Source organism: Strix aluco, chromosome 5, assembly GCF_031877795.1.
Source record: "Strix aluco isolate bStrAlu1 chromosome 5, bStrAlu1.hap1, whole genome shotgun sequence".
In the NCBI taxonomy this organism is placed as follows: domain Eukaryota; kingdom Metazoa; phylum Chordata; class Aves; order Strigiformes; family Strigidae; genus Strix; species Strix aluco.
In genome coordinates, this window is record NC_133935.1 from 6,023,523 (window position 1) to 6,044,910 (window position 21,388).

General features: G+C 37.9%; 1 protein-coding gene across 2 annotated transcripts in view; it reads left to right on the plus strand.

Moving 5' to 3' along the window:
- Positions 1–21,388, plus strand: part of ANO2 (anoctamin 2) — a 195,504-nt gene that overhangs the window by 90,734 nt on the left and 83,382 nt on the right. For both annotated transcript variants that reach the window (XM_074825701.1, XM_074825702.1), the window contains exon 14: positions 6,877–6,960. In XM_074825701.1, coding sequence (XP_074681802.1) covers positions 6,877–6,960 — 84 coding nt within the window. The remainder of the gene's footprint in view (positions 1–6,876; positions 6,961–21,388) is intronic.

The window sequence follows — 21,388 nt, forward strand, 5'->3', positions numbered from 1 at the left end:
ATGCCTTAGTAGTTCACTGATACCACTAGGTAGAGATCCCCTCCTTACTTTCATACTACTAATTCTAGTGTCTCCTCCACCACCTGAACCCACTATTTAAACCTGTGGAGAAGTAATTCCAAAAATAAAGTGGACAGTGTTTGTGGTGGAGGGGACCAATTAATTAGATATGTTTTCACATAGTATAATCAGGGTATTGGGCAGGGGAAAAGAAGCACGTGGGTTAGGAAGACCCTTCTAGCTATAGTGAGCCATTAAATCAGCTCCTCTGTAGCATGCAACCTCATTTATAGATTGCAACTGCATAGCAGCTTAAGCCAATCTAACTCCACACTACCGTGGTGCTACTATCCCAGCCATGCAATCTTGTTCTTCCTCTCACATGCATGCTGGCAGATATACAACTGAGTTGTGAACAGTTCAGACAGCTGATACAGCTGAAGGGTTGCTGGAGGCATGAGAGGTAGGAGTTTTTATCCTGCTCATACCATGCAGCTGCATATGCCCTGATGTCAGTGTAAGGACAGAAATGGAAATGTGTGGTTAGTGCAAGGTGAAATCGAGAGCATGGGAGCCCAGCCTTAGATTGGCTTATGCTGCTGAGAAAATCAAGCCATTAAACTCAAGCCTGAAATATAAAAGCTTTTGACTACAAATTCAATGTTCACGTTTCCTTCAAATAGGTTGTATTCATGAACATTGCTGGCTGTAAATACAGTCATTGGGATATTTATGGAAAACAATTAAAACAGGCACTGGTACGGCTGAAACAAATTAATAAGGACTGATCAAATATTTATGGTCAAAGAGATTTTTAGTTCAGATTAGCTAAAGTGTGTCTTTCTCCACATGTGAGAGGAGCCAATCCTCTAATCTGGATCATGTTTCAATTTGAAAAGTTCACAAAGGTTTGGAAAGACAGTAGTTGGTCAGAATATACACCTTCTGGAACCAGATAATTCTGGATATTATAAAGTGTTTGTTATCTTGACTCTGATATATGTGCTTTAAGATGTTTTAGGAAGTGTACTTTAGAATGCTATATAGAGTCCCATTGTTTTACCTAGTAAGCCAGGTTGCTTGTAAGCCACGGGTTCCAGGTGCACAGAGGCTGTAAGGAAGAGAACTCCAGGGAAATGAAAATTCCAGAAAATATGATAAATAGCCAGTGCTGGGAAAATACTATTTCATAAACAAAAATCTGATCTTATATTACATGGAAGACTGGACTATTTATGAGACATCTTTATTAAAATGGGAGAGACTGATAGAGACTTTGAGATCTGGCATGCTAGAAACTTTCTTCCCTTATATTCACTTACCTTTCTAGTAAGTGAAAGACAGGGAAATTAATGATATTTGCATTCTATCAGAGAGTTCTATCTATGGGATTGATATAAGTACTATGTTGTAAGCTTGATCTAGAATTCAACTTTGACAGCTACTTCCCACTCAATCATAGATCTAAAATCCGTGACCTCTGACCAGCTGTAATAGGATGAATCTACAAAACGTTTGTCTCTTTTGTGCATCAGTGATCTTCTCTTTTAAACCTCTCTCTAAGTTTCTTAGGATCACTGTGGTGCATAGTGTGTATGACAAGTTCAAGGTCCAGTGTCTCATGATTTTCAGTTTGCTTAGAATTAAAATACCTTATCTTAGTTCAAGGAAACTGTTGATTTCTGACCTTGTTAATTTGTAGGATAATGTATCTTGAGACCATAATGTTATCATTTGTGAAACAGCTATTTTAGATCAGATTTAAAGGATTTTGCACTGTTTATTGTATTTCTTTTTGTGAGAGCTACAAATCTGAAATACATCCAAAGTACACTCAGTCTTAAATATTGACAGAAAAAAATTTCCATAAACATGCTCCCCTAAAGAGTGCCTCCGCAGCCAAGTCTTCCCACTGTTACACATTATCAGACAAAACAAGAAAACAGTGCTCAAGGGGGAAAAAAATCCCTTCTTTAAGAATATTTTTTTGGAGAAGGTGTTCTATGCTTCTATAGTGGCTAAAGTGAGGGTCCCAGCCCATGACTACTTGATACTACCATAGGACAACTAAAACAATAGACATAAATAATAATAAAACAGACATTTTAAATTTTCTAGAGTCCAGGTAACATTTTATCTAAGAGCAATAAGATAAGCTGGAAGTTGTTCCACTGGCAATGGGGTGATGCCCCATCTTAATGGGCTAGCATCCAACTTTCCAGCTGGGTTTCTTTATGTTTGTCAGATCATTTGTTTCAGCAATGGCTTACCATGTAGTAGAATAAGTAATTTTAAGCAAAATTTTCAATGCCATAGTTCAAGGGACATCTGGTTTCGCACAATTCCACTTCTTGATGTAGAAGTATTTCAATGGGTTGGATTTTAATTGAATAATGAACAAAAATAATGATGCTAAATTCTGCTATAGTTACCCACAAAATGTGGTATCTTGACATTGCAATGTCAGCATTTGTTGTTTGGTCCTAGCTTAAGGGCACTTAAAAATCTGAGGCCATATTTCCAAATTTAGCTTTGCAGGTAATCCTCCAAAGCACTACTACTGTTCTTGCTCAATGGGAGCAAACAAAGACAATCTATCTATCTGGCAAATATATTTCCATAATATGCCTTACGGGTTCTTGTGTTTTAACCACTTCAGTTTTATGTTGCTTTAGAAACCTTTGACAGTTGAGTTCCTATGTACTTGTTCAGTGGCTTTTGTCTTTTAACATCCCTAAACTTGTAATAATGTTAGATGACTTATCCAAGCTTTTGTTTTAATTTTACATAAATCAAGTTTATTGTGCAAGGGATCTAGACTGAAAAGATTGTGAACATCTACCAGTGATCCCTTCATATGTACTGAGATGTAAAAGTACTTTTCCTTGGATGAGCATCCCATTATTAGGACATTCTAAACAGATCATTAGTGTGAATGACAATCTGTTCCTTAGACTTCTCCCCCTGCCACCCACTGTGTCATCATCATAAGAGAAAGAGGGTTTTAGTCCTTGATTTGTAATAATTAACCCTCTTGCAGCAGAGAACAGCTGGGCTCTCTGTTCTGTTCATTCCAAGTTTCCATCTTGATTTGGGGCAGCAGCTGGATCATTCCAGTTTTCATTTGTAGAAGCCTTCCTTCCCACCAGTGTGCACTGCTTTGCTGCTCTACTTATGTTCGGCATATTAGCTTATCCTAATATGTTCAATGAATTCGCCATGTTTCTTTGACTTTTCTTAAAATGTAAAAATGAAGCAGTAGCTTTGCTTATTTTTTTGCCGGTAACTCTTTTGGTCTGTTAATCTGGGATAGTTTCTAAGGTTCTATTTTATTTTAGCAATCCAGATGTGTTTGTCATGCATGCTTTGTAAAATTCCATTATCACTTTCTTCCTAAAATCAAGGAGAATCAAAGAGAGATTGGTTCACATATATTCTTATCAAACTGGATCATTACCTACACAGCCTTAATTTGTAATGTATAGTGGATACACATGTTGCATGTTTGAGGCAAATCCTGGAGAGTGTTCTCAGGGAAAATTCTCACTGACGTCAATATGAGTTTTGTCTGAGTAAAAATTTCATGATTTGGCTCTTTGTTTTCAGGATGGGAATTATCGTTTTCTACTCTGAGCACTCATTTGGCCTCAAAGTACCTTGGCTCACATGGTTTTCAATAAGTGTCTGGCAGCTGTACTGGCAAACTTCCAGTATTGTGGGATTCATATTTATCCCTACATGGACATTTGGCCTTCTTCAAGTCATCACAACTATTTCTAGCTTATTGTCCTAAGTGAAGAACTCTTCTCATTTTCAGACAAATAATTGATTCTGAATCACATTCTTTTTACATCGGAGTGGAATTGTTCCTTCACATCCATCTATATATGATCAGGATCAAATATCTCTAAATCTGTACTGTAAAGAAATGTTTCATGCAATATACTCCTAAAAAGAATATACAGATACATGCATTCCGTGAAGCGTTGTGGTCTGTTCAGTCAAGGGTAAGATGACTTGGCAGATTCAGTGAAGACAGATCAACTAATTTTCCAATCCAGATGTAGGTGTATGAAATGCAGTTAAAAGGACATTGAATTGTCTTACGAGGAAAACTAAACATAACTTGACCAAATTTGAACAGAATATGTACTCAAAGCAAAACTGCCAATATCAAAAAAGTAAGTTACAGTACAATGTTTTGCTTGGCATTTTATTTTCTCACCCTGTTTCCTTTCAAGCCAATTTTGAAAAGTTGTTCTGAACTCTGGCAGCTGCCCCTGGTGTCCCAGAATGCTTTGCTTAGCAGAAAATAAAAAAGGAAGAAAGCCAATTCAGTTCTGCAGGTGCTCTCATAATGTGATTAGATCTGTTTCTTACAGCTTCATTTATCTCATTTCCCTACTTTCATCAAGCTGTCTCCTCTCATGTAGCCATCCATGCCTGATGCCTTCATCCTTCCTTCATTTAAGTCTATAGATGTTTCTTCCATCTGACCTCTGAACCTTATCAAAGGAAGCGTGATACAAATTAATGCAAATCAACAAGCTAGTGAAAACTTACAAAACATGAAGATATGTGCATTGACCACATCTTTAAACATTTTTTGTTGTATCTTTGTTTTTCCTTTCCCCATCCCGCTCACCACCCTTTCTGGTGCTAATCAGCTTTAGTAATGTCAAAGATTACCCATGCCTCATGCTTTCTTGGAGTTCCACATAGAGCACTTTTTAAGGAATAACAACAGTAACCCTTGTGACAAGAAGTGCTATAGTGATTCCTGAACTTCATTCATTGTGGTATTGATTTTTATGTGAGGCATAAGTAACGTGAAAGAAGTCTGTGATGCAAAGTGTCGCACTTGCACCCGTAGAACATGTTTTATTAATTTGAATAGTACATAAAATTACAAGTATAAAACAATCTGTCATGCTAGCAGTTTCATTATATTTGTTTGGTATGGAATCATAGTGCTAGAGTCTCAGGGGCATAGCGGTACTTGAGCTTTAGAGAAAAAAAGTTCCTTCAAGTCTCCCAGGTTAGTACCAGACTCCCTGGGAGCAGTAGAATGCATGTACCATTTGTGGGACTGCCTTTAGGGCAGACATACATATGACTTGTTCATAGAGTTCAAAAAGATATGGAAATATTAATTTAAGGCAGTTATTTAAATGGTAGTGTGCTCACGTTTCTGTTCAATATACCAGGAAAATATCATGATCAGGATAAAAAATTACATTAGAAGTCTCACTGTGTCTGTATAGTGGTGTGCAACAGAGAATGCTCAAGATGGTGTCTTGATGTAGTGAGAATATTACAAATAACAGAAAAGAGACAGCACATGTATCCCCCAAGGAAGACTGCTGAAGTTCCATGCAACCCCCCTTCTATTGTCCATGAGGATCAATTAATTTTTTTAAAATGTTTTTTTTATTCTCTTCATGGCTATCAGATTCATCAAAAAGTGTTAGTAAGTCGATTTGGTGACTGGGCTAATAAGCATATATTCTAATTATAGTAAGGATAGATGGTAAGAGCAATGCCATAGGAATAGCTTTTTTGTGGGAGGCATCAAATCCAAATTCCAGGCTCTGAATGAATTCAGAACTTGGCAGGAATGAGGACATACATGGCATTTGTCTTTTTTATGAGCTGCTCTCTTTAAAATTGTCGTAAGTTTGTGCTACCATGCTTAATTTATGCTCTAATTAGGAAAAGAAAAATATAATTTGCAAGCAAACCTTGAAAGGTTATTGATAGGGGAAACTGGACCAGATGCAACAGCCTAAGAGAGGTGAGGCAGCCACAGCTCCATGCCCCGGGTCCAACCTGTAGTGAGGTGAAGCATGTATTCCCAATAGACATACAGACACAGAGCACACATATACACCACATATGTGCATATATACATGGCTAGCCACACAGATTACACAGACAGAAACACACAGCAGGCACAAAACCACAGACAGCACAACGGCCTCATCCTGCTCCTCTCCCAGGCTGAGCAGGATGGAGGTCTGCTAGTGAGAATATATTTATGCATATATGTACAATGTGGATTCCCCCAGCAGCTGGGCTCAATCAGTCTGCCCAGTAGCTGCCCCTGGGCCCCAGTCCCCCCAGTTGCTGGCACCCAGAGGTACAAGCCTGCAACACTACAGCCTCTCTCCAGTTGCTCACTTGCAGATATATCTTGCTCCCCAAGAGCTGGCTGGGACTTGTCTGGTCCCTCAGCTGCCAACCCACACTGGTCTTGATCTTGAGGACACACAAACACACAGACACACTCCAGTGTGAGTGTGGGTCCAGCTGATTGCACTCCCAGACACCCCAGACCCTGTGGTCTCTCTGACAGTTGGCTGGGACTCCCCTGGTTGTCCTGATAGCCAACTCCACTGTGGTCTCATCCTTAGTGACTCACACCTCCCTGGCTCCCAGGCACTTCACCTACTTCAGCTTGATCTCCACTAGCACTTACGTACCCAGTTTCACACCTGCACTTGCTCCAGTTGTTGGTGGTCAGAACCCCAGACAGACCAGCAAACTATTTATATGTGACCAGCCTTTTTCATCCCCTCATCCCTCTATTTTTTCACAGTTGTTCCTCCCCAAGTGACCTAGATCTCTGCTTTCCCTAACTTTGGTTTCTCCCCTAAGCATCCCACAATAAATCCTGTGCAATCCTTAAACACTCTTCCCCTGCATCCCATAATGTATCCCATACCTCTAGGCAGTGATCCCCCTAGTCCAAAAGCTGCTGTGGTGTTGAATCATCTTGATGGCTTGGATTGTGGATAAGTGACCAGAACTTTTCTTTTTTTTTTTCCTTTTCTCTTAATCATAATCACACATTTGGTTGCTTTTTTCCTTTTTCAGGAGCATCCCAGACCAGAGTATGAAATCAAACTGCTGCAGAAAAAGCTGAAACATAAAAACATCACAGCGGAAAATTCAAATGAAGTAAGATGCAACTTACTCTTTTCACTTATATTGGATTTGTGTTTTGTTACATTGGGATTATCTTTTTTTTTTTTTTTTCTGTCTCTGATGGATAGTTTGCAAAAGGCACGTTTTGGTGCTCTCAATCAGCCTTGTAAGCTGCTTGCTAGGGGTCTGGTGTTATGCAGCCCCGCAGTGCCATTGAAAGGCTTTGAGGTCATCACTTTACTAGCTCTGCCAAGTAAAGCAATTTGTATAGGAATATAGCTGACAGGTGGTTCAGCATCTAATCTGTAGAGTGATGAATGATTAGTAAGATAATCACCGCAGGAATTGTTATAGCAATGACCTAGAATTTCAGTACTTTGTGGACAGTAGAGAAAACAGCTTTTATTATAGTGATTTCATTTGCATAGGTAACATTGGCATCTTTAGTCATGTTGCAGTTACACAGTTGTGCAGTTTTGGTAACATTTCCAGTATAAATGAAAAATAATTGGTATATCATTTTCAGATTGAAGTGTGTTTAAGCTTTCTATGGCTATTTCAAACCTAAGAACAAGCACTTTTTTTCCCCACTCTCCTCTTGTAAAATGCTGGTTGAGGCCTATTTCCTAAGCACTCATAAGTCATAAGTAGACCTCATCGCCCTCTACAACTACCTGAAAGGAGGTTGCAGAGAGCTGGGGATGAGTCTCTTTAACCAAGTAATAAGTGATAGGACAAGAGGGAATGGCCTCAAGTTGCACCAGGGAAGGTTTAGACTGGATATTAGGAAGTATTTCTTTACAGAATGGGTTGTTAGGCACTGGAATGGGCTGCCCAGGGAGGTGGTGGAGTCCCCATCCCTGGAGGTGTTCAAGAGGCGGGTTGACATAGCGCTGAGGGACATGGTGTAGTTGGGAACTGTCAGTGCTAGGTTAATGGTTGGACTAGATGATCTTCAAGGTCCTTTCCAACCTAGATGATTCTGTGATTCTGTGACTTTGTCAGTTAGGCTTGGTTAACCATTGCTTATTACATGCATGCCACATGTGCCAGCAAAGCTAAAGCATTCCAAAACTATGTCCAGTTTCCAGGTAGAAGGAAACAGCTTAATTTGTTTAAACATTGAGAACCAGTATCTGAAGTGGAGAATACTCCAGTTTTCAGTTGGGTCCAAAAATTTAGCCTTGAAGCTTATCGAAATAACTTAATTATCCCTTTCTTCTCCTGATCACTGTCGAGATTGTGAAGTGTTTGCAGTGAATCTTTGATCTCAGTGAGACTGCCTTTCACCTGCTGGGTCCAACCAAACTCCACAGAAGACTTGCCCAATACGAGCAGGGACTCTCACATGGCAGTATGGGGAGGTGTTCCCTTACACATTAAACAGTTCTTTGGGCCTTCCAAGTGAGGGATCAAAGACTGCAGAAGACAGATAAAGCAGCTGCTGCTGTTCAGCTTTTTCTGACTTAAAATAAGTGAAATCTGAAAACAAGTCAGTGATTGATGCTGTAGAATATTAGACTTCTGTAGTCATGAGGCAGTGTTAGATAATTATCTTGCTTAAATGAGACACAGAAATCACAGCATTATAAATTAGACATTAATTTAAGGTAAAAGAAAGCAATGAAAAATGCTAAGAGCGTAGGTAGAAAATGAGGAACAACGTAAAGGTCCAGCACTATCAAAATTGGAAGAACTCCTTTCAGACATCAAGGGAAAGGCTTTCGTAGAATATTTTTTCTCCAATTACTTTTTGTGCCAATGTAGATGGAAAAATAGCACTCAGAAAGAAAATACTTGCTTCAAGTTTTTGGGGTATCTGTATGCAGACTTCCTCCTATGTCCTCATAGGAGACAAAATCCTATTTTGGAAATTGATGTAGGCATTTTGAACTGCAAAACTCCTGATTTTTGGTGATATCTAATTCTGAAGTAATTTTGGAAAAAAAAAAAAAATTAGTGCATTAAGTCATTTGAGTATTTTCTGGAAAATTTTCCCATAGTCATCTCAATCTCTTTTTTAAACTTCATTAAAATTTAAAGTACTTCGACATTTGCCATCAAACAGTTACTCATAGGGAGCAAACAGTTTTTTATATGGCAGAACATTTCATTTGGGTTGATTAAGATAAATTTCTAATAAATGCACTCATCCTGCAACATACTGAAAACTATCTCTCCCCAAATTACTGAGATATATTTCAAACCTCTGAGCGGTTTTCCATCAGTCAACATTTTGCTTACTTAATTCTGTCACAATCACTTTTTTGATTTCCCTCAAGTTCTTTCCAGCAAGCAGAACATTAGTCTGGGTTTGGAAGATGTGTTGCTCAGTGGTTTGTACCTTGATGTCTTATGAAATTATAAGGGCATGACATGTTTGTGTGAGACCTGCTGAAGAGGAAAAAGATCAGTTCGTTAATTGAACTGTTGTGTTTAATATAACTGTGGAAATGTACCACTACATTTTGCTTTGGAAGTTCCTGAAAAGTTAGACATTAAAATTGATGAGTATTTAAGACTGCAATAGTTCTGCTGTCTAATTTTTAGAGGTTTTAATCTTTTCTTTTTCCTCCTTCAGACAGCTGTATGTTATGCTCATTGCAAGACCACTAGCTCAGGAGCTTTTGCATGGCAGGTTAATATTAAGGAACAGGTTTCTGTGAGGTCTCTGGCTCAGTACTTCTGTCTTGTTGGGTCAAAGCCAGGGTACAGGACTTCGTCATATTAATAGTGCAGATCTAGTGTTTGGACAGGCATCAAAGCAGAGGTCTCTCTGTAGTTAAAGATTCGGCCCTCCTAATTTCTTGGTTTTGTATGAATACGCAGATGCCTGTGAGGTCTCAGTCTCATCATATCTTGGTTGACAGTCTGTCATGGCATAAGTTTCTGTGAAGTTCTTGCCTGAGTATTTTTAGCTAACTAGTCTAATCTAGCATATCTTTTGGGTGTAGCTGGTCAACAACTGTAGTGTGGTGTGTTGATATCAAAGGACAGGCTCTGGCATCACTGCCTAAAACTTCTCATTACTTATCTAATATGAAGTCAGAAGTCTCCAGTTCAGCAGCTGTGGCTTGTTGGGATAGAAATGATGCCAAAGCTGCAGCTATTGTGAGAATACTGATTTAGAGCTTATTTGAAGGCATATATTTCTATAAAATTGGCTTGTTTCCAGTATGTTAATTCCTCTGTTCCGGTGAGGATGTGACTAGTTTTATGGCAAGAAACTGAGCTTTTATGTGGAAATCTCTGTGTACGATGCATTTTTTTTTTTCTTGCCTTATTCCAACCAGGAGTCCTTGTGAAGCTAATTGGATTATTTTTGCAATGAAAGGATAGGGGTTTGGTTATGGGCTGGTTTTGTGATTGCAGAAGATAATTGACACCACTTACTGTCTTAAATGATAGCTTGAGAATACTTGTTAAGAGGAAACCTGCTTCAACATACAGGTTTCCTTGTCCGCTGTTGAAGTCATTAACTTTAATGAGTGTGGAAGATGCCCAGCACCTGTCAGGGCCAGTAAACATATGAGTCACTCTACTCAGGCAACAAATTCCAAATCACCTTGATGAGACTGGCAGTAGAAAGTATTACAGATCTAATGTATTACTTGCCCAATGGGGTTTGTGTTATAGGATACGGCTTTCATACAAATATTACTTAGGGTATTTAGGCTACCGTAATGAACAAAGAACAAAATTTTAGCCTACACCACCCTGTGTGGTTCAGGCTGTTTTAATAAATATTTTATTGGTTATTTTGAGAGTGGGAAAGAAACTGTGGGGGCTCAGAGCACTTCACAAAAGATTGGTGTGAAGTTACTCTTGCATTAACACACCTAGGTTCTACTATTTCAGTAGCAAATTCATTTAAAGCTAAAGGAGTCAAAAAATGTACATGAAATGCCTCAGGTTAGGTGACAAATGCATAAACAGATAGTCCTTATAATTTATGACACTAGTTTAGAAAAATGGTGAGTTTTAAGGGACTGATTCTGGAAACCTGCAATGATGTGGTTTATAATCAGTAGCACTATTTGATTCTTTGTGGTCACATAAATAAAGGCTTGCAACATAGAACTTCTTGATTCATGTACGTTAAAAGGCTTCTTTATCCTTGCAACAGAGATGAAGGCTTATGTGTGCATGTATGAATGCATGTGTCTGATAAAACATTCGTGCAAATACGGCAGATGCAACTTTTGTAATAGAGCCATTCATATTATTTTTGTTCTTGTTTAATGCACTGTAACATGGAAGATGTGGATAGAAATATTTAACGAATTGGGTAAAGCTACTGTATCTGCAGAATGTTAACTATAAAAGGTGTTTAATAGTTGTAATCTTCTGACAGGTTGTTCCTCTCTCTGTGCAATAGTAATGTTGTCAACGGAAATACATGCAGGTCAGGAAATGAAGATTGGTCTTGTGCCTGAAAACATGCAGATGAGGCTAGATCCAGCTCTCGCTGGGGCTGATGGAAAGAAAGCCTTCCAGTCATTTCTGGGAGAGATGGATCCGGCCCTGACTCCTTTTCATTAAATGTCCAGCTGATCTGGCAAACATGACGCAGCATCATATATATTCTTATCTTTCATATTTGGCAGGAAACTGAGTAACTTATTCTACATATTTCTCAAGGAAAATTTTCTTTATAGAAAATTTCTCTTGGCTCATGTCCTTACTTGGAGCAAACCTTGGGAATAATAGAATCTGGCATTCTAGCTTGCCTTTAATTAATTTTAAATATGAAAGTGGCAGAATAAGTTATTTAAATTGTTAATTCAGCTGGTAATTGAAACAAAAGAAAGAAATATTTCATTCTGAACCATTGTTTCAGTTAACAACTGAATTAAAGCAAGCTCGTTTGAAGAGGAAGATCTCTAGTGTAAGGATGACATAGGTAAATATAAAGTAGAATTCTATATTGCTGATGAATACTGTATATAGGTATTTTTAAAATTTCAGCACTGCAAAACATGAAATAGTAATCCTTGCTACTAGTTGGTTCTTTACCCGGTTTTGCATAAGCAAATCTCCCACAAGGCCTCAGAAACACTTCGGGTGTTGAACCCACTTCTTTATTAACTAAGTCCTTGATAAGAATTATCAATTAAAGAAAAAAATTAAAGAAAAAAATACTTTTTAGAATATGTTAGCCGTAACTCTGTAGAAGAAACCAAGATAATTGATCATAAATACTAAGTTGAACAATCAGAACTGTAAAAGAACTGTGAATAAACCCAGAGTTCCTTAGTCACTAATATTGATAAAATATTTTTTAGCATTTATTGGACCTTATTATTAATGTTATAAAACCACCAATTTTGATCCAGTATTTCTTAAATTGGCCAGCGTCTTTCCAAACTCTTTCATTGCTTTATTTTGACAAATAACTTCACTTTCCAAGCATAGAGGATAGTAAGAGGAACATGTAGTACTCTTGGGGTTTTTTTTCAACTTATTCCTTGCATCATTAACTTTTGAAAACAAAAAATGGAGAATGAGTGAAGATGAATAAGGACACTTATGACAATAATTTTAGGGAGAGATCTCACTCTCTCTGTTGTACCAATATTTGGCTCACTAATTGGATCAAGTCACATTTGATGGGTAAATGTTATAATTCTGGTTATTTTAATGTTTATTTGAATTCTGAGTTACACCAGTTTTATATCAGAGTATTCATAAGCAGAATTTGTGTCTTCAAAAGACTGCTGACACGGTCTTTCAGTGTGTTCTTATTTAGATGTGTGGGTTCTTTGACTATAAGGTATATGATGTATATTCAATCCCTACTGTGGTCTAGGATTTTGGTTATTTTTGTACGCAGCAGTGTAAAAAATGCAGCTAAAAAGTCCCACTTGCTCCCTGTATCTGAAAATCTGAGGTGGTGTTTTCTCATTTGTACCAAATAAATGAACCCAAAATATAGGCACAGTTCTGTGCTCCAATATTTAGAATTATATTCCATGCAGCCTTCAGAAGGAGCTCTTCCAATACTCTTGCTATGAAGAAAGAAAATGCTTTAAAATATACTATCATAGAATAATTCAAGTTGGAAAGGCCTTTGGGATTTTATCTAGTCCAAACTCCTGCCCAAAAGAGTGTCAGCTATGGTATCAAACCAGGTTTCTCAGGATATTATCCAGTTGGGTCTTGAAAACCTTCAAGGATGGAAATGGTAAAACCTTTGAACACTGTCTGACTGTCCTCATGGTGTGAAAGCTTCTCATGATATCCAGCCTGAACCTCTCTTGTTTCAGTTTATGCCCATTGCCTCTCCTCCTCCCAGCATGCACCACTGTGAAGAGCCTGGCTCTCTCTTCTTGATGACCTCCTTAAACAAGCTAAGCAAGCCTTGTTCCTCAGCCTCTCTTCATGGGACAAGTGCTTCAGGGCCCTGTGCTAAACTCACATAAGTTGGGCAACTTATTTTTTCTACTGGAGGGCTCAAAACTGGACACAATATTTCAGATGCAGGCTAATGAATGCTGAGAAGTGGAAATAATCACTTCCCTGGATCCTCTGGTTAAGCACTGATTAATACAGCCCAGGGTGCTGTTGGCCTTTTCTGCCAGGGCACATTCCTGCCTCATGTTCAGCTTGCTGTCTACACAGACACCAAAGGGCCTTTTCAGTAGAGTCTACTATTGCAAGGAGTTTTCCATTTCAAAGGCGAGTCTTTGCATTTGTCCTTGTTGAATTTCATGAGGTTTGTATAGACCTGTTCCTTCAGCCTGTCTAGATCCCTCTGGATGGCAGCCATGCACTTGATCATATTGCTTGATCTCTCCCGAATCTGATGTCATTTGGAAACTTGATGAGCAAGCATTCCACCACCTCTTCCAGGTCCTTCTTTAAAAATGTTAAACAGGGCAGTCCTGGTATAGACCCCAGCAGTACTCCAGCTGTTACAGGTCTCCATGTAGAGTATGACTCATTAGCTAATACGCTCTGAGCCAGACCATGGAACTTGTATTTTGCTGAAGTCAAGGCAAATGACATTGGCAAGTCTCCTCTCATCCACAAGTCTAGTAATTTTCAGGCTGGTGCATCAGGATTCACCTTCGGTAAATCAGTAATTTGCAAACACTTACTTCTCTTTTAAGAGCTCAGAAATGAGTTTCAAAACCACTTTCCAAGAGGCCAAATTGAGGCTGACTCCTTGATTATCCTTTTGTCCTTTCTGTGAAGATGGATAAAAATTTGTTCTTTCTCCAGCTGTCAGGGCCATTCCCTGATCTCAGTGTCCTTCCAGAGATGATAGAGATCAACCTTGCTCCTCTAGCTTCCATTCCTCTTCTCCAAAGTTACAAGTAAACAAAATCACTGCTTATTTTATCTAAAGGAATAAATCATCATTGTTTTGTCTAGACATCAAAATGGTGTTTAACGAGGAATACTGGATGCTTTTTTATTCAACTGTTGGAGGCTGAACAGTGAAGATCAGAACCAGGATTTTAAGAAAAAGGTATCTTACTCTTATGAGACTCTTTCTACCAAAATAAAAATTAGTGGTCTTTTTCAGAATAACTTTGAACCTAGAAACAAGAGAAGGCAGGGCTGCTGTTTGTTGGTCTTATTTGTGTTACTTACTAAGATTTTGGCTCAAGGAAGCATTCTTTCTAGGGCAGTACTATAGCTTGTGCTGTTTAATCATGTCACTGGGTCTTAAGCATATGATTAAAGTTAAGCACATGCCTCAGCATCCCAAATACAGATATAATTAAGTGCTTTTTTGAATTGAGGCCTAAGCTTCTTATTGTCAACTTTAAAGATGATGCAGGTCTCTTTCCTATTAAACTGAACAGAAAGACTCATTCCTACAGGTTGTATTCATCACTACTTGAAATTAATGGGAGTTCTGCCTGAGTAAGTAATAAAGTATTAGTCCTTAAGTCTGCAGTTACTTCAGATGACTTACTATCACACTGTACCCAGTCAAAGACTATAATAGCAGGTTAGAGTGTTACAGCAAAGTCTCAGTTTGAAAAATAAATCTCCAGAATTCTTCTGGGTTTTAATTTAATGCAGATACTTGTACTTAAGAAAAACTAGAGTATTTCCCTTTCCTGTGTGCTGGTGACAAACTCCTATATCTTGGGGTGTATTTTTTTACCTTCTGTTGAGCATATTTATAGGGTAAATTTAATGCTATTAATCTCCAAGGTCAAAACAGAAGCCCAGATTTGAGACAAAATTTACACAAATTGGCTATGGCAACAACAGTCAGTTAAGTTACTTGCCAAGAATTTTTTATTTGATACATACTGAAATCCTCTCTGCAATTTTTAAGAAATAAACTGCATTTACATTAAATTCCTTTGGGCATCCATCCTATGAAGATGAAAATTCCACATACTACAAGATTAAAGAGCTAAAGAAGTCAGTTTGAACTGCTCAGCTACTACAGCTATTACCATGCTTAATTGAAAAATACTTGGCTGCTGATCTGCTCATTTTCATGATTCTCTTAATTTAGGGATAAGATGGCACGGTGCTTGGAAGCTCCTTCACATCATAGTATTTCATGTAATAGATAAACCTGAATTCAAGTCAACTTTTTCTCCTATTGATGTCATGTGGGCATTGTACAACTGAATTTAGGGAGAGTAGACATTTAATTATTAACACACAATGCCAGATTCACTGCTTCTTTCAGTCTCTATTGTTCATGTAGTGAAAATGTAAAGCTGTTTGGATGTGTGGACTAATTTAACAGTTTCCAAATGCATACTCTAACTCTAGCCTCAGAGACTCGTGCATAGCTAATGATATAAATAAAGATGGAATATTACATTTTTAAATAGTGAAAAGAAACCTCTAGTGCATCTTCTCTTCTGTAAGGAGTCCACTGAAAGATGATGGAGTGGTATGTATGTGCCTTTAGCTATTCCTTTGTAGGTAAGCATAACTGTTCAAAATTCAACCCTCTACATGATTTTGTTTTAAATTTCCATGAAATCAAAACAGAAAATTGAAGGAGCTTTTTTGACTGTCTGATGCCAGAGCGCAAGAACAGTTTTAAGGTTTACTGCTATCTTTGGCCCAATTGTCAAATTTAGCCAAAATCTTATGATTAAAATTGGTTTTACGTTTAAAATGGCCACCTTACTGGCATGGCAGTCTGTGTAAACCCTTCCCCTCCAACCCCTCTCCCTCTCAAAAAACAATGAAGATCTTCCTGATGGGTTTAAAATGGGATGGTCCTTTGAACATCAGTCTGGAATCTTCCCTAACCCATAGACACCCGTTGCCATCCTTTCTTGTGTAACAAATTACAGTGGCTTAGAGAAAGCATAGACAACTTAGTGGACCAAGTGCTGCACTCTGTTTTGCATCGTTTGGACCTGATTGTTCTGTTCTGTGCTTGATTTTCTTATTGAGATGAATTGCCTGGAAAATAGGTCAGACCTCATTTCTTAAAACAACTTAAATACCATTTTGACAGGGTTGATGCTTGTCTTTTACACTGCAAATAGATCTTGAAAAATTAACCTACTCTTTGAAAATATTTACTATTGCAGTCAGACTGCTTTGTTTTACAAATGCTGTATTAAAAATACAGCTTCAGTTCTGTCTTCCTGTCGATGCGTTACAAAAGTCATCCTTTAGTCAGGTGACTTTTTTCTTTTTTTTTTCCAGATCTGGGTCCACCCAGTGAATTAATTTCTTGCATCTCTTTTCTCCTCTACTGTCACTCCCTCACTGCTTTGTTTCAGCCTTTTCTTCCTACTTCCTTCATACCACTTCCTGTTTTCTGCAGCTCCTATCACAGCCTCTTCTAGTCTTATTCTCCTCCTTCCCAGATTATTTTCTTCTACTCAGCCTCCAAAAAATACTCATTATTTCTCCATCCTCATTTTGCATCTCATAATTTCACATCACTACCTATATATTCTGTCTGTTTATTTTTTCTTAGTAAGGGCACATTATAACAAGGTACAGTGGCTATGCAGGTGAAGGAGGAAGAGATCCCACCTTTACTTATGGGGCAATCACTGACTATCAGTTCTAAGTTCAGAGACAGTTTGGTGAAAGCTTACACTTTAAATTTGAAATATGCAGACTCAGTTGACAGCTCTGTAATTGAATGTAAAATCAAAAGTAGAGAATCTTCACAAGAGAGGGGAGGTCAAATTTCACTGTGTGCTGTTAATTTTAAATCAGTGGAATGGAATGAAAGCTCTTGGATGGCAGGAGTTAGTCAGTCCTATGACTGCTTTCATTTCTGATAGGATCTAGTTTGACTCCTCCGTAGCCTGAAGACTAGCTGTGGACTGTGTACAGAGGGGCCTTAGTTTATCCATTGCCCTCTGTAAAGCTGAGCATGGTGATAATGGTAAAATTATAATAAACTAAAGTTCTTGTCAAGGAAAACCAGCCTAACTGTGAGTTCTCTAGAAGGGCTCAGTTAACTGACTCCTACTGGTTTCAGGTATAACTTTACCAAGGCCATTGATCTAACAAAACACTGAGGAAAAATTTAATCCCATTTCTCTGATTCATAATGCAGTATACAGTTGAAATTTCATGTTTAAAATGTTTCCAAACACACTGTGTAGGTAAAGAGCCTTGAATTTGTTGTGTTACAGATAGTCATCATTACTATTATTCTGTTTGTTGTCCTTGTGTATGCAATTCCTATCTAGGTAGATCAACAAGGAGATTTTACCAGGCCTTTTGGAATAGTGGATTTAGAACAATGATAAGGTATACTACCTCATCAATCCTTCCACATGATTGCTAACACAGAAAGACTGTGGGTTTATTTACTGTAAATTATTATTTTAAATAGCTTATTGTGTTTACTTATGCTTGTCTAATGGATATCTTTCAAACACTACGCAAACCATCATTCTTTATATGGAAAGAGACCAAATAACCAGAAAATTATAATTAATGTGATCTTCTCAGGCATTATTTAAAGGGGAAAAATTATCAAATCCAGACATGAGTAATGCATATTAATTTGCAGGTAAAGGAAGCACTTAAAACAGTTTCAAAGAACTCTTCTTTCTATAAATATTGAACATAAAGGTATTATTGATTTTACTTTTCACTGGATCCATTGTTAACTAATTGGTACATACAAAGCAAAGTGCACTATGTTTATGGAAGTATCCTTAAAAGCTTGTGAGTCAACACCAGGCATTAAGAAGCAAAACAGCAAAACTCCAGATAACAAACTGTTTCAGATGTATTTCTTGAAATGGTCTGCTGTTCTGGAAAAAATACTAACAGTAAATATGCCATATCCAATAAATGAAATGTACTCTGTAAATAGTTTTTTACTGCAATAAGGAAATCTTTGAGAAGTGAAAGGTGTCAATTAGTGAAGTATGCTGGATTGAAGAGCTTTGGGAGTTGAACATGGAAGAGGCTTAACATTTCAAAGTTTTAAAAATTATTGTGGGTTTGCATCCAAAGCATGCATGAAAAAAAAAATAATAGGAAAAGGCTCTGGACATAATTAGGCTTAATCACTTCAAAAAAGTCATCAGATGCTAGAAGACAGTTCACAATGATTAAGAAAGTAGCTGTAAAGTTGAAATAAATGTTGCAATGCAAAATTAGGCTTTTAAAAAGAAAGTTAAAACAATTGAAAGCTCTTTAAACATACTGATAAAAAGACCTCACAAAATAACTGACACATCTCTGTAGTAAAAATGAGATTCTAGTTTCCAAAGACAACACTTTTTCTCCAGTATGATGATGATGATCTTAACATAAGAGACAAAGGTGGAAAAACTAGTTGAAAAAAGGGAATGGGAGAATGTATAATCTGTATTTAAATTTGTACCAGCACAGGCTAGGGGATGACTGAATGGAAAACAGATTTGCTAAAAAAGGATTTGGGTGCTCTGGCAAAAAAGTTGAACATGACCCAGCAACGTGCCCTTGCAGCAAAGGCCCACAGTCTCCTAGGATGCATTGTGAAGTGTGTTGCCTGCAGATTGAGAGGTGGCATCCTTCCTCTCTACTCAGTGCTGGTGATACCACAGCTGGAGTGCTGTTCCCATTTCTGCACCTCCCCGTACAAGAGAAGCATGGGCTTACTGGAGTGAGTCCAGTGAAGAGTCACTAAGCTGTATAAAATATTGGAGCATCTGGCACACCTCTGGATGAGCCTTTGAGAAGCTGAGGGCTGAGATTGAAGAGAAGGCTCAGGGGGGTTTCGTCAACATGTTCAAATACCTGAAGGAGAAGGATTAAAGAAGATGGAACCAGCCTCGTCTCCAGTGTCCAGTGGAAGGACAAGAGGTAATGGGCACCAACTGAAATACAGGAAGTTCCATTTAAACACAAAAACTCTCTTACTGCGGGTGGTCAAACACTGGAACAAGGTGCCCAGATAGTTTGTGGAGTCTCCATCCCTGGAGATAATGAAAGCCTAACTCAGCAAAGGCCTCAGAAACGTGCTCTAACTGACCCTGCTTTAAGCAGGGTATTGGACTAAGATGATCTCCAGACGTCCCTTCCAACTCCAGCTGTTGTGCAATTCTGTGAAATGCAGGAAAGAAACGATCCAAATGAGTGAAGACAAATTGGTTTGACCACAACAGGAATATTTTGAAAGAAAATGTAATTTGAGCTTTACTAGAAGTACCTGAGAAATGGGACAAAATGTAACGTGGGTTTACTAAAGGCAGATTAATAACCATGCCATCTAAACTGATGTCTTTCTTTAATGATATAATTGATTCCCTAAGGAAGGGAAATGTAGTGTACTTCAGTAAACCCACATAGTGTTATGCCACAAGGGGAATATCACATATTTAATAGGTTATAAATCAATATATTTCACTGGAACTGACTGGAGGAATGGTTATTAGAATTTTCATTAAAAAAAAAAAAAAAAAAGTCTGATTTTAAAATCGTGAATTTGGCAATGCAACTACAGTGCCTTCCAGCCACTGCTGTTTGGTACTTCATGCCTCATTCTTCTCTGCTGTTCTTCATGTGATGTTTTTCCGTCGTTCTTTTTTTTCCTTTTTTTTTTTTTTTTTTAATGAACCAAACATAAAGCACAGTGTGCTGCCAGTAAGGAGGGCAGATGCTTACCCAGCCCAAGGAGAGAGAAGAGCATCTCTCTGTGGGTATCTGAAGAGGGGGAGTCCTGCACTCTCTGTATGCTTTCCTACTCTTATTTCTGGCAAATGGCAAGGGGTTAATGGCATACTGTTATCACTACAGGGCTAGAGGAGATGATCTCCTTGTTTTTAAATGTTTACAGGACTACCTGTGAAAGAGATGGGCTTAGAACTCAGGCCATGCCCAGTTGGTCGTCTTTAATATATTTCTCTGGTTGCTTTTGCACTGTGTGCATTTCAGGTGGTGCACCACAGGACTTTTTCCTCTTTATTGTTGTTGTCCCTTCTGATCCTAATATTTCTTTTTTTCCCCTCAGTCTACTTTTCCACACAAACCTGCAGCTGAGTCTTTCAAAGTGTGTGGCATGGCTTCTTTTTATTTCTGTGCTTCATCTTTCCATGTGTTTAAGTGTATATGCCTTGATTCATCCAGGTGAAATGAAATAAAGTATCAGGTTATATAGTGGAAAAGGTGTCATGCTGAATTTGTCTTTATGAACTCCAACACATATTTCCCCTCATCTGTATCTTCAAAGGGACTTGTAATTGCTGCAGAATTGAGAATAGCTTGCTTGAAGAAAGCTAATGTAGAGAATGTGGGAAACTTTGCAGGTGATCTGATCACTTTGAAAATGTCTGAGGATCTAAAGCTTTAGAATGTAGATAAGTCCTCTTCTTGACAGATTTTGTTTCCCAATGTATATGGTATAACAAAAATATTTGTTCCTTAGTTATTCCTACCTCAGGCTTGTTCAGTTACAGAAACAAGCACAGCATGGCCAGGTTCTGGCACTCTGTTCTTCAGGATTTAGAAGGCTCCCATATTAAAAAGCCAAGCTTTCATTTATTTTCATTTATTCCAGTATAAAATGACTGTTGATGAAAATTAAGACACTTTTCACCTAAGCACCAGGCCAGGGAATATCAGAGACTTTTAAGACTACTTTTGCTGGTTAGTTTCTCCTTATAAAATGGAAAATCTAGAGCAGATTCAGAGAGACAAAAGCTGAATCAGAAAAATGACATCAAGCACAAATGTGATTAGATTTTTTAGAAGAAAGTAGACAATTGCCATTTTGGCTAACTTCCAGAATGGCTAAGATTGAATAACTAATAAAGTGTACATTTAAGCATAATTTAAAAAATACATGTGGGTTTTTATAAAATAGAAGTGTATTTTCCTAGTTTTGTACTACGTGGTAAGAGATGGTCTAAATGGGTTTGCATGGGAGGTGCAGAGTTAGAAGCAGGACTAAAAACTAAGGACAGAAAAGGATATCATGAAAGAATAAAAATAATCACAAGTTTTTGAAGAAAAGAATAATTATGAACAGCTTACAGAGCTTAATTGCTATCCATTTAGA